General features: G+C 44.3%; 1 protein-coding gene across 2 annotated transcripts in view; it reads right to left on the minus strand.

The window, feature by feature from the left end:
* Nucleotides 1-6,200, minus strand: part of ACTR8 (ARP8 actin-related protein 8 homolog (yeast)) — a 19,189-nt gene extending 12,989 nt beyond the window's left edge. Inside the window, exons 1-2 of one of the 2 annotated variants that reach the window (XM_008586190.1) lie at nucleotides 5,959-6,200; nucleotides 2,172-2,342 (exon numbers count right to left, since the gene is read on the minus strand). In XM_008586190.1, coding sequence (XP_008584412.1) covers nucleotides 2,172-2,342; nucleotides 5,959-6,081 — 294 coding nt within the window. In that variant the 5' untranslated portion in view covers nucleotides 6,082-6,200. Of the gene's footprint in view, nucleotides 1-2,167; nucleotides 2,343-5,958 lie in introns of those variants that run through there. The other variant, XM_008586191.1, reaches the window with a different exon arrangement.
* Nucleotides 6,201-10,785: the final 4,585 nt, after the last annotated feature.

The raw sequence follows: 10,785 nt of genomic DNA on the forward strand, positions 1-10,785 counted from the left end.
TGCGATCCGTTGCCGGACACGAAAAAAAAAAAAAAGAAGCCAAAAAAAAAGGAAAAAAAAAAAAAAAAAAAACGAAAAAAAAAAAAAAGAAGACAAAAAAAAAGGAAAAAAAAAAAAAGAAGTAAGCAAAGGACAAAAAATTAGTTCAGCCCAGGCACACCACCAGTGCCTTGGGGCCTGCCTGGGAACCTGAGGCTTGGATCTGGGGACCGGACCCCACTCCCACATCCAGGCAAACCGTGCCAGCGCCTCAGGGCCCACCCAGGGACCTGGGGCATGGAGAAGGGGACTGGACCGCTGCCCACAGCCAGGCACACCGTGCCAGCATCTCGGGGCCTGCCCGGTGACCCAGGCCCCGGAGAAAGGGACCAGACCACCCTCCCACAACCAGGCACATGGTGCCAGCGCCTCAGGGCCCACCCAGGGACCAGAGGCATGGAGAAGGGGACCAGACACACCCCACAACCAGGCACACTGCAGCGCCAATGAGCACGCCAAAAACATCACCTCCATGTGGGTGGCCCACCATAGCCACCACAACAACCATGGCAGCCGTGAAAGCAGCTAGATGCCACAACCACCATGCAGAGGGTCCGCCAGCCACTGGAGTGCATTCACACAAGGAGAGTCACTGGCAGAGATAAAGAAAAGAAGAGAATGTCTCTCACCACAAAGCCCATTTCAGAGTGACAGAAGAAGCATCTGCTATATGATAATATTGGGGGACCTGATCACACCTCTCAGCATTGGACAGATCATCTAGGCAACAAATTAGCAATAACTATTATTCTCTCAGAAGGAGAGAAGAAATCTAGGGTAATTAGAGAGGGGAGGGAATGGGGGGAAAAAAGATAATGATTCTTTCCATGAACTTTGTGAAGACCCTTTGTATACATTCATCCTAAGAATTCCCAGTAAGCTTTTATTCTAAATACAAAAGTCAAAAAGGAACCCTTACCATAAACCAACTATTTGCAGAAATCTATAATCTTAAGTGACTTTTCATTGATAAATTTTTTCACAGCACTAATCAAAGCATACCTACTTTATATTCACAAAGTATTTCAGAGATTTTTTCACACATCTATATAATTCTCACACATTTATAATTTTGTAACAATGTCACATTCCTTCATATATTTTATTTTGATAAGCAACAAATATTCAAGTTATAAGATCCAAAGATATATAATGGATGTAGGCTCTCATATCAACAAGCTATATTTAAGCTTACAATTGGACTTTAGTCTGCTAGTAAGGCTAAAAAATGGAACCCTAAGGTTTACTAGAAACTGTGAAAAAAAAATAACAACAAAAAAAAGTAAAAAAAAGAAAAAAAGGAATTATAGAAACTGTGAACTCCTGAAACTAACTTTAACTTAAAATTTGAACATTAAAAGTGGATTACGATAAAATATACAGATTTAACTTATTACAATACATTTTTGTAATAATTACCATCTACAAAATAAGATAAAGTAAATGCTTACTGTAAGGAAATCTATTTTTTGCCTTGAAATTATTGTAATAAGTGATTACTGTAGCAATTCAATTTGCTAATGGATTAAAAATGAGTTTGATTTAAACTATAAGTATCTGAAAGAGAAATATCAATATGGTATCTTTCATTAAAGATCCCCTCCATCAGGGCCGGCCCGTGGCTCACTCGGGAGGATGGGGTGCTGATAACACCAAGGCCATGGGTTCGGATCCTATATAGGGATGGCCGGTTAGCTCACTTGGGAGAGCGTGGTGCTGACAACACCAAGTCAAGGGTTAAGATCCCCTTACCAGTCATCTTTAAAAAAAAAAAAAAAAAAAAAAGATCCCCTCCATCAACACCCAATTGATGCAGATGGCTTAACTTATTCTTTACTATCTAAAGTTGTTAGCTCAGATGGAAAATGCTATTTGTAACCCTGAATGATGTTGTTATTTTATGTATTTATTTTTTTTCAGCTGGCCAGTGCAGGGATCCAAACCCTTGACGTTGGTGTTATAACATAACATCCTCACCAACTGAGCTAACCAGCCAGCCCATTACTATTGAAAACTTAGTAAAGCTATAAAGATGTTTATTCAAGATTCCTGGGTACACTTGAGTGTCTATGCCCTCCCAAGGAAACAACATTGGGCTTTCTTTCCAGGTCCTCCATTCCTGACTTACATACATTTAGCCCCTCCCTTAGGAGCCAATTGTCCTTGTATAGGGGCTGTCCTTGTTGTTTGTGTCTTCGTGCAATGACATGAGGGATGCTCGCAGGAAGGGTGTCTGTGGCTCGACCAATCCTTAAAGTTGTTGAACCTGGATGTATGACAACGATGAAGTTGCTCTGGATTTGCTACAAATATAAAACAAAGGTGTGTGACCTTAGTAAATAACATGCAGGTAACAAGCTAAATAAAATATAGGTAACAAACTAAGAAGTTAGTTTCCTTTAATAACTATCAGACTGAAAGATATCAAAATAATTCAGTAAAGGAGTTCTTTGAGGTATCCAATTATTGCTCTCTACTTGAATGCCAACTCATTTTGTATCTGCGTCCCCTCAATTTGACTCATAGCACACGGCTCAAAAAATATTTGTTTAAATTAATGAAACCAAAATTATCCAATGCAAATTAAAATAATTATTGAGCATTTACATGCCAGACACTATGAGTACAATGGTGACCAGGACAAAGTCCCTACCACCACAGAGCTTTCTATTTACTAAGGAAGATAGTTAAACAAGGAATAAAAGAGGGCGGGTTCCATAAATATGAATCACCTAAAGATGTTTGGAAAAAAAATTTTTTTAAATAGTTCCTAAGCCTCCACTACAAATTTTCCAATTCAGAATCTCCAGGGAGAGATCTTAGGAATCGGCAATTTAAAAAAGCTCATGAGAGGGCCGGCCTGTGGTTCACTTGGGAGAGTGTGGTGCTGATAACACCAAGGCCATGGGTTTAGATCCCTATATAGGGATGGCCCGTTTGCTCACCTGGGAGAGCGTGGTGCTGACAACACCAAGTCAAGGGTTAAGATCCCCTTACCGGGGTCATCTTGAAAAAAAAAAAAGCTCATGAGGTGACTAATACGATCTCACTCAGATTTGATAACCACTGGTCACAGGGATCAGGGAAAAGAAACTGATGTAAGGATGAATTATTACTTTGTAATGCTAGAAACTAAGGCTTTCTGCATCAACTACTTCAGAATGTATCCATAAACTTTACTTTGGTCATTGTTTTTAAAACACTTTACCTTTGTTGGTTCTGTGCTACTTTCTGATCTGGCAAGAACTTGGGGTTAAAAAGCCAGAGTTCACAATTCTATCCTCCTAAGTCAGAACACTTTCCTGAATTTCACAATCTATTCTTGGGAGATGGTGAACAAGGACTGACAGAGCAGCACAAATCTAGGACAGCAGTGTGATGACTGTGGGCTTTATGTTTACATGGTAATTGTTTTAGCTCCATAATTCTCAAGGGGAACGGAATAAATTGTAATCACTTGGAAGAACCTTTACCACATAAACTTGTTGAGGGGCCCAGAGTTTCAGTAGGGAGTAGAAGGGACTATGACAATGCCTTTGGCCACATGGACCCCTCTGTTGAGAACCATAATTCCAGCATGACCCCTTAGCACCTACTCTAGCCTGCCCTTGAACTACAGTTATATCTTCTTGGCATGTCTCCATTTAAAACATTCCTATGGCTTGCCAATTAGAACCTCCAAGATCCAGACCCTGCCTACTTCTCTAGCCTCACTCCAGAAGCACTTCTTTTACAGTTTCTTTAGTCTTCTCCATCCAGATTTCTCTTTTTTTTATTTCAATAACTTCAGAAACTTCACAGGCAATTCCCTTTGCCTACAATGCTTTCTCCCTGCTAAATCTTCTCCTCCTCCCAAATCTGGAGTTAAATGTCATCAGACTAGGTTTGCTGGTCCCCCGCAATACAATTTTACAACATTCTTTTCATGACACTGTCACTCTTGCAATTACTGTCTTGCAATTGTTGCCCTCCCAACAGGCAATAAACTTCCTGTGAGAAGGGGCCGCTTCAGTGTTGTTCACTGCTCTATTCCAGCACACAGCACACAGGAGCCTAAGAGGTATCTGAATAATGATGGCATCACTCTCATGTGGCAAGATGTTGAAGAGTACTTCCCAGCAGTTTTGTGCCATGGCAGACATCCATCCAACAGACTGGGGTAAACAGATGAAGCTGCTTACCGTCAGGGACACCTGAACTTCATTGGTAAGCACACAGGCTGCAGCACATTCACTGACTGGGAAGCTCTGAGGTGGTGGTCAGTGCGGTTTCCCAAAATGTGAGCAAATATTTTTTAATAATTACATATTTATTTTAATGTACTAGGAAAAAACTAGCCAGTACATTTCACAGATCATTTACTACTTAAGGTAAGACTGAGTAAAAAAGTTACTAAGTAAATAACGGTACAGGTGCCACAGAGGATATGGAAAAAACAAAAGGGTGTTAATACAACTGATTGAAGTCAACAATATGTTGCTATGGTGGCTCTGGATTCATAAGTCTGGCTGCAAATTCAGATTGCCACTTCCTTGCTCTGGATGAAGTTCCTACCTCAGAGAGTTATTGTGAGAACTAAATGAGTTAATCAAGTAGCTCAGAGCCCAGCCACAGGAAGGATTGGGAATACTACCTCTTAAGACAGTAAAGCCTTCCAAAGTTCTGCACTGCCTTCAGCTCCTATGACCCTCATGATACGGTCCCATTAAGATTTCCAGCGTTCATCCTCATTTCCAGACATCCTGATCTACTGGCTGTGCCTCCAACATTTAACATCCTCTCTTGGCCCGAGATTCTTCCATGCTGTTCTCTCTCCCTAAGACTTTCCCCCTCCCCCTGGCTATCCTATCATCTTCAGGTCTTGGTCCAGATGTCACCTCCTTTGGAGAGGTACCCACTGTATGTGCCCAATACCTTCCTACGGTCCTCTACACTTGCCCATTCCAAACCATGCTCTGACATGTCACCTCACTCTCAACCATGAGCTCTCCCCTTCTACTCCTCTCCCACAAAGACTTGTAGAATACTAGAGAGTAGGAACCGGCAAGGTCCTTACAGACCACCCAGTCTGCCCCCTCCACTGGATGTAGAAATCAGGCCTGTGCAACAATAATAACCATTCCGAGGGCTTGCCATGTGTCAGGCACTGTGATGTGTATTTGACAGATCCCTTACCAGCTAGGTATTCTCCTTAACCAATCTACTGGTGAAGAAGCTGGCTCAGAGAAGCCCAACGTGAAATTCCGAGCACGTAATGCCTCCCTATTTCTTCTGTGAATTGTACACTGCCTTTGCCCATTTGCCTGTGGGAATCTTGGTGTTTTCCTTACTGATCAGTAAGCGCTTATGCGTGTGTGCGTGTGTATATACATATACACGTATAAGTAAAGGTCTTTTGTTTGCCATGCTATTGTAAATGATTTTTTCTGTTTAGTTTGACTAAATCTTGTCCTGTTCTTGATACACGAGCTCTTAATGTATATTTAGACAATTGTCTACTTTACTTTTAGGCTTGAAATGATTTCCATTATCTGAGGTTAAAAACAAAGAAAAAAGCCTGGACCTCGAACGAGGCTTTAGTGAGTACCGGCTTATGCTCCCTGGGTCGGCCCGGCACTAAACGCTCTGCGACCATCTAACCCTGACCGCAACTGGGAGGCAGCTGACTGCACTGTCGTCGTTTCACTGCGGGGAAGCCGGGGGTCAGAGCCCGACCACCGCTCACACAGGCAGTGGAGGGGCGGGCGGAACGCAGAGTCGGTGCAAAGACCCGGCCTGACCCACCGCGCCTCCTCGCAACCCCCCGCCAGGGGTTTAGGCCTGCAGGGGAGGGACCCGGACCCCTCCGACTGCCGCGGGGCCTCCTTTCCCAGCCTGGCCCGGAAGCGGAGGACCTAGGGTCAGGGCGCCGGGTCCTACCTCCTGCAGAGACTCCGGCACCAGTGCGGGCACGATAGGCCGCTTCACGCCGCGCTGCTCCTTTTCCTTCTCCCCGCCCTTCTCCTTCCCGTTCTCCACGTCCCCCTTCTCGGCCTGGGTCATCTCGGCCGCCAACGCCCACCAGTCTTCTCGCTCTAGCGCCGCGGCCGGGACCCCAAGGGGAGAAAGGCCACTGCGCAGGCGTAGACTCCGGGTGGCTGCCCACAATCAAGATGGCCGCCGAGGCATCGCCCCAGAGGATTCTGGGAAAGCTAGAAGGACGGAACTCTCTGGGCGTGACCGAGGGTGGGGCTGGAGCGTGGTTTGAGTGGATGATTCTGTGAGTAGTTCTGGCTGTGCGATGCTAGCAACTTAACACAGTTTTTTGAAGCGTAGCCCAGGCTGGCGGGTAACCGGCGTCTGTTTATGTCTCTACATGTGCCTTGTCTCCTGGCTCCCTAGACACCGTACATAGTCTTAGTTTGCCTACTTCCTCATGCTCAGTGCAGCTTCTGATGTTGGGGTTCTCTGGGCCTACATCTCCTCTGACACAATCCATAGATAACTTTAGCTAATGTTAAATAAAATCATAGGAGGCCATTGTTTTGGACTAAGTTCCTGCACTGGGCTCCAAAAATCCAGACTAAAAACTAAAATGGAGTCGCTTCTGCTAAGTTCCACCTCACTTAGGTCGTGAGAAGGTTGTTGTCCCACCTGCTAAGAAATCAGGAGAAAGTGATAACAGCCAATTTCCTAAACAGGCCAATGAAAGAAAGTGAGCCGAGATGCCGGGTACTGATCAAGCGTTATTAAAGGAAGAAAGTCTGCCGGGATCCGCTCAAAAAAACGGGGAACAGCACCAGGTGTGGGGGTGGTAGAGCTTATATAGTGCACCAAGGGCTGGCTGATACCATCAAGGAGGGGCATTATGCTAATGTGGAAACTATGCGACCAGGGTGGAGAACTTGCGTGTTTCTGTTTAAGTCATAAGGCTTCTAGTAGAGGGAAGGGGGAGGGGTTTGGTGCTAGAGTAGAAGACAAGCCGGTGGCTATTTTGTGCTTATTGTGCGTACAATGGCCCAGGTCAGGTCCAACCAAGATCAATCAGCCAATCTAAATCTCCAATAGATATGGTAATGTGGTTCCCTCTGCAAGTTGCCAGTATTCCTTCTGCTTTAATCCATACACAAAAGAGATAGCTGAAGTAACTTGATATTAACTAGTCATTTATTTTTTTATTCTGTCTTCCTGTCCCCATCTTAGAAGGAAAGTAACTTTGAAATGATCAATCCACTTTTTGTTCTTTGTTTCTGCTTTTTTCAGCCTTTTTCTGTATGTAAAGTCAACCTCTTTTGCTCAACTCACTGGAACAGTTCTGTTTTACCAAGTGATGTGTTGCCCAATTCTAGAATCTCAATAAAGCTAACTGAAAAAAAATTGTTTTTTGCAGCTGACCATAATTGAGATCTTTCACTAAATTTGTAACTTTGTCTTTTGACAGTTCTGGCAACTGCTAAGGGACCTGAAGGAGGATGCTTATGAGTCCCCAGACCCCCTGAGGAATGCAGGGGGGGAAAGGCTTTATTTGTAAAGGCATCTCCCTCTTTGCACTTAAATCAGTAGAAACTTTTGCAGTGGAGAAGACATTGACTTAAAGTTTGCATAACAAACCTAACCTTTGTTTAAGGTACTTTTCCTAGCCATCTTGTCTAAATTGAGACTTTTCTTATGACTTTCTTGTTTCTACAAATAATAGTGTTTAGATCTAAGTTCTGTATATTGTCTCTCTTGTTTCATCTGGGAGTCATCCCTTTAGAAGTGCAAATTGGGGTGCTCAGCTTGTTGGAGTGAAAAAAACTAAAGCCATGTTAGGACCTAAAACCGCCTGGGCTGCAGGAGTGAGGGGTGAGACAGCAGTTAAAAAGAATAAATTTTTTTCGCCTTTCTTCCCATCCTCTGACTTTAACTTGCTTGCTAAATAGAAACAAGCTGAGAAGCTAATCAATACTTTGCAAAGCTAACAGTTCTTTCTTTGAGACTTGTAGAGTTTTGAGAAGTGATCAAGGCCAGATATCTGGCAGGTGACCCTTAGCACCAGCCAAGTTAGCCAGAGCTCTGTGAATCTGCACAAAAACTTTGCAGAGAAGCTGATTCTGCTCTGGTGCAAATCAAAATCCTGCAGATGTTTCAGTACTAGGTTCTTTGACTCCAAGTGTAATAGAAATGAACACAGACTCAATCAGTTTCCACAAGCAAGGCTTTATTAGAGCTTGTGCCACAGCACAAGGGAGGCAGTGCAGAAGGGAAGGTCCTTCAGCTGCCTCTGTTAGGGGGAGGTCAGGGAGAATCTTAAAGGAGCTTAGGTGGGAAAGGAGTGACTGAGCAGGTAGAGGTGGGGATTTCTTGGTGCTTGCACACTTGGAGGTCATGTTTCTTTATGCATCACATGTCTCATTAGCATGTTAAATTTCTTTTTTCTTTTTTCTTTTTTTTTTAAAGATGACCGGTAAGGGGATCATAACCCTTGACTTGGTGTTGTCAGCACCATGCTCACCCAGTGAGCAAACCGGCCATCCCTATATGGGATCCGAACCCGTGGCCTTGGTGTTATCAGCACCCCACTCTCCCGAGTGAGCCACAGGCCGGCCCGTGCATGTTAAATTTCTGCCCCTGGGAATGATTTTCAGTATTATAATAAGAGAAAAGTCCATGAAAGGTCAACACCGGAGTCCGATGTGGGACAGGCTGGTTTAGTCTGGTTTTTCTCATCTCAATCTCCTTTGGGTAAGCATTTCACTCCCATATGCCTGCAAGATACTGCTTAAGAGATACATGGTTTAGTCTCTTCTCCTTATCTGGGTATGGGTTGGATTCCTGTGGTTGGGAGGCTGTTTTGTTATGGCCAACGTCCGACGGGTAATAAGAAAGTTGCCCATGAGAACCGGATCATAGGAAAGGGAAAAAAGTTTGTTTCTGGCAGCCAGGGCTACGCAGGCCAATCGTGAGAAGTGCAGCCCCGAGTTGAAACCTGTCGCAGCTTTTATTTTTAGCTAGGCGGGAATTTCTCACACCTGACACAATCTAGCCAATGCAAGCAAGCCAGAGATACATAAGCTAATTTTGTGGGTAGCCCTGTAGCTCCTCCCCACCCTGGATTCCCCATAGGGACTTTCCAGGCTAAAATGGCAGAACCGCCTAAAATGGCGTTGGCCATGCTACTCTGTTTATTCCCCCATTTATTTTAGCAAGCGACTTGTACAGAAGCAGAATGCATATATTAAGGTCAGTAGGGGTTGGGGCGTCCCTTAACAGTTTGTCTCAGCCTTCTGTAATCATGAATGAGCGGCCCCAAGTCTAGTCCCTATTCTGTGTTATTCCCCTCTGAGAGATTTTATCCTTCTTATTCTTAAGGAGAAAGGGAGTGGAGGTCTCATTCTTCTGAAACTACTTCCTCCTGTGCATAGACATTGGCCCTGCCTGTATTTGGGAGGTGTAAGCATCACTTGCTGACTGATCTAATGATTTATGGGGACTTGGTTTCTCTTGGAAGGGGATGGGTTGGAATCGTTGTGTCATCATTATCTTGACATGGAACTGTTGAAGCTGGAATATTTAAACTTTACTAAATGACAAGGTTTAAGGTCTGACATACTTTTAGGGTGATGGCAGGAGTGTCTACCAAGAGAACTTGTGTATTGTGGGAGCCCCAAATCTGAAAGGGCACTTGCATAGTGTTTGCTTATTCCAAAGAACTCACCCAGGCCAATGGGTAGAGACATCGGTTTATTAGACTTATGGGAGGTGTTGGTGGCAGCTGGCCATCTGGAAATCCCCACCGCCACAGGGTACATACAACATTTACATTGTGAACAGATCAAAGGAGATCTATTCTTCACATGCTTATGTGTAGGTCCTCACCCACCTCAGAGCACACAGGAGATCTGGCTGAGTAGATAAGTTAACTTATTTGCTACCCTTCTGGTGCTAGAGTAGTCAACATTAGTGTGCTAACTACATTTACATGCTAATTGATTTACTTAGGGCTCCTGCTTCCTACAGTACTCTGTTTGTCTTAAAGGAGACATGCCTTTCCTTGGGTAAACTACCTTGGCCAAAGGTAGTTTCCCAGAGGGTAGGGGGAAATAGGTCTATGTCCAGCATTTACCTTATAGCTTGATATTTAGTTAACCTTTTCCAGGTGAGTCAGTGGTGTCCTTTGGCCTCTAGCACCATCTGCACTTGGTGGGGAGTTAAGATCTGTACATGTTGGCCCAGTGTTAGCTTACAGGCCTCACTAGCCAATAAAAGTGGTGGCTGCCATTGCTCTTGCTGGGCCACTCTTGAGCCACTGGGTCCAGCTGTTTTGAAAAGTAAGCCACTGGTCTTTGGTTGGGTCCTAGCTTCTAGTTAAGACCCCCAGGGCTATTTTAGTCTTTTACATACATATAAAGTAAATGGCTATAATAATAACAATTTGTAATGCAGATTGAAATAGAATTTTTTAACCCTTCCTTGAGGGGGTGGACAGCCAGACCTGAGTTTGATAACAAGCTAACAATTGTTTAGGGCAATGGAATAGGTAGTCAGAAGATTGACAGTCTAAAGGGGGAGAACTACTTAAAAACTGGCAAATGAAACATCTTTTTTTTTTTTTTTTTCAAAAGATTACTGGTAGGGCCGGCCTGGTGGCGCACTGCTACAGTGCGCCGCTTGGGAGCGCGGCGGTGCTCCCAAGGGTTCGGATCCCACATACAGACCGGCCGCTCACTGGCTGAGCGAGGTGCGGGTGCAACACCGAGGGTTGCGATCCCGTTGCCGGTCCCGGTC

Source organism: Galeopterus variegatus, unplaced genomic scaffold (assembly GCF_000696425.1).
Source record: "Galeopterus variegatus unplaced genomic scaffold, G_variegatus-3.0.2 Scaffold3863, whole genome shotgun sequence".
Taxonomy (NCBI): domain Eukaryota; kingdom Metazoa; phylum Chordata; class Mammalia; order Dermoptera; family Cynocephalidae; genus Galeopterus; species Galeopterus variegatus.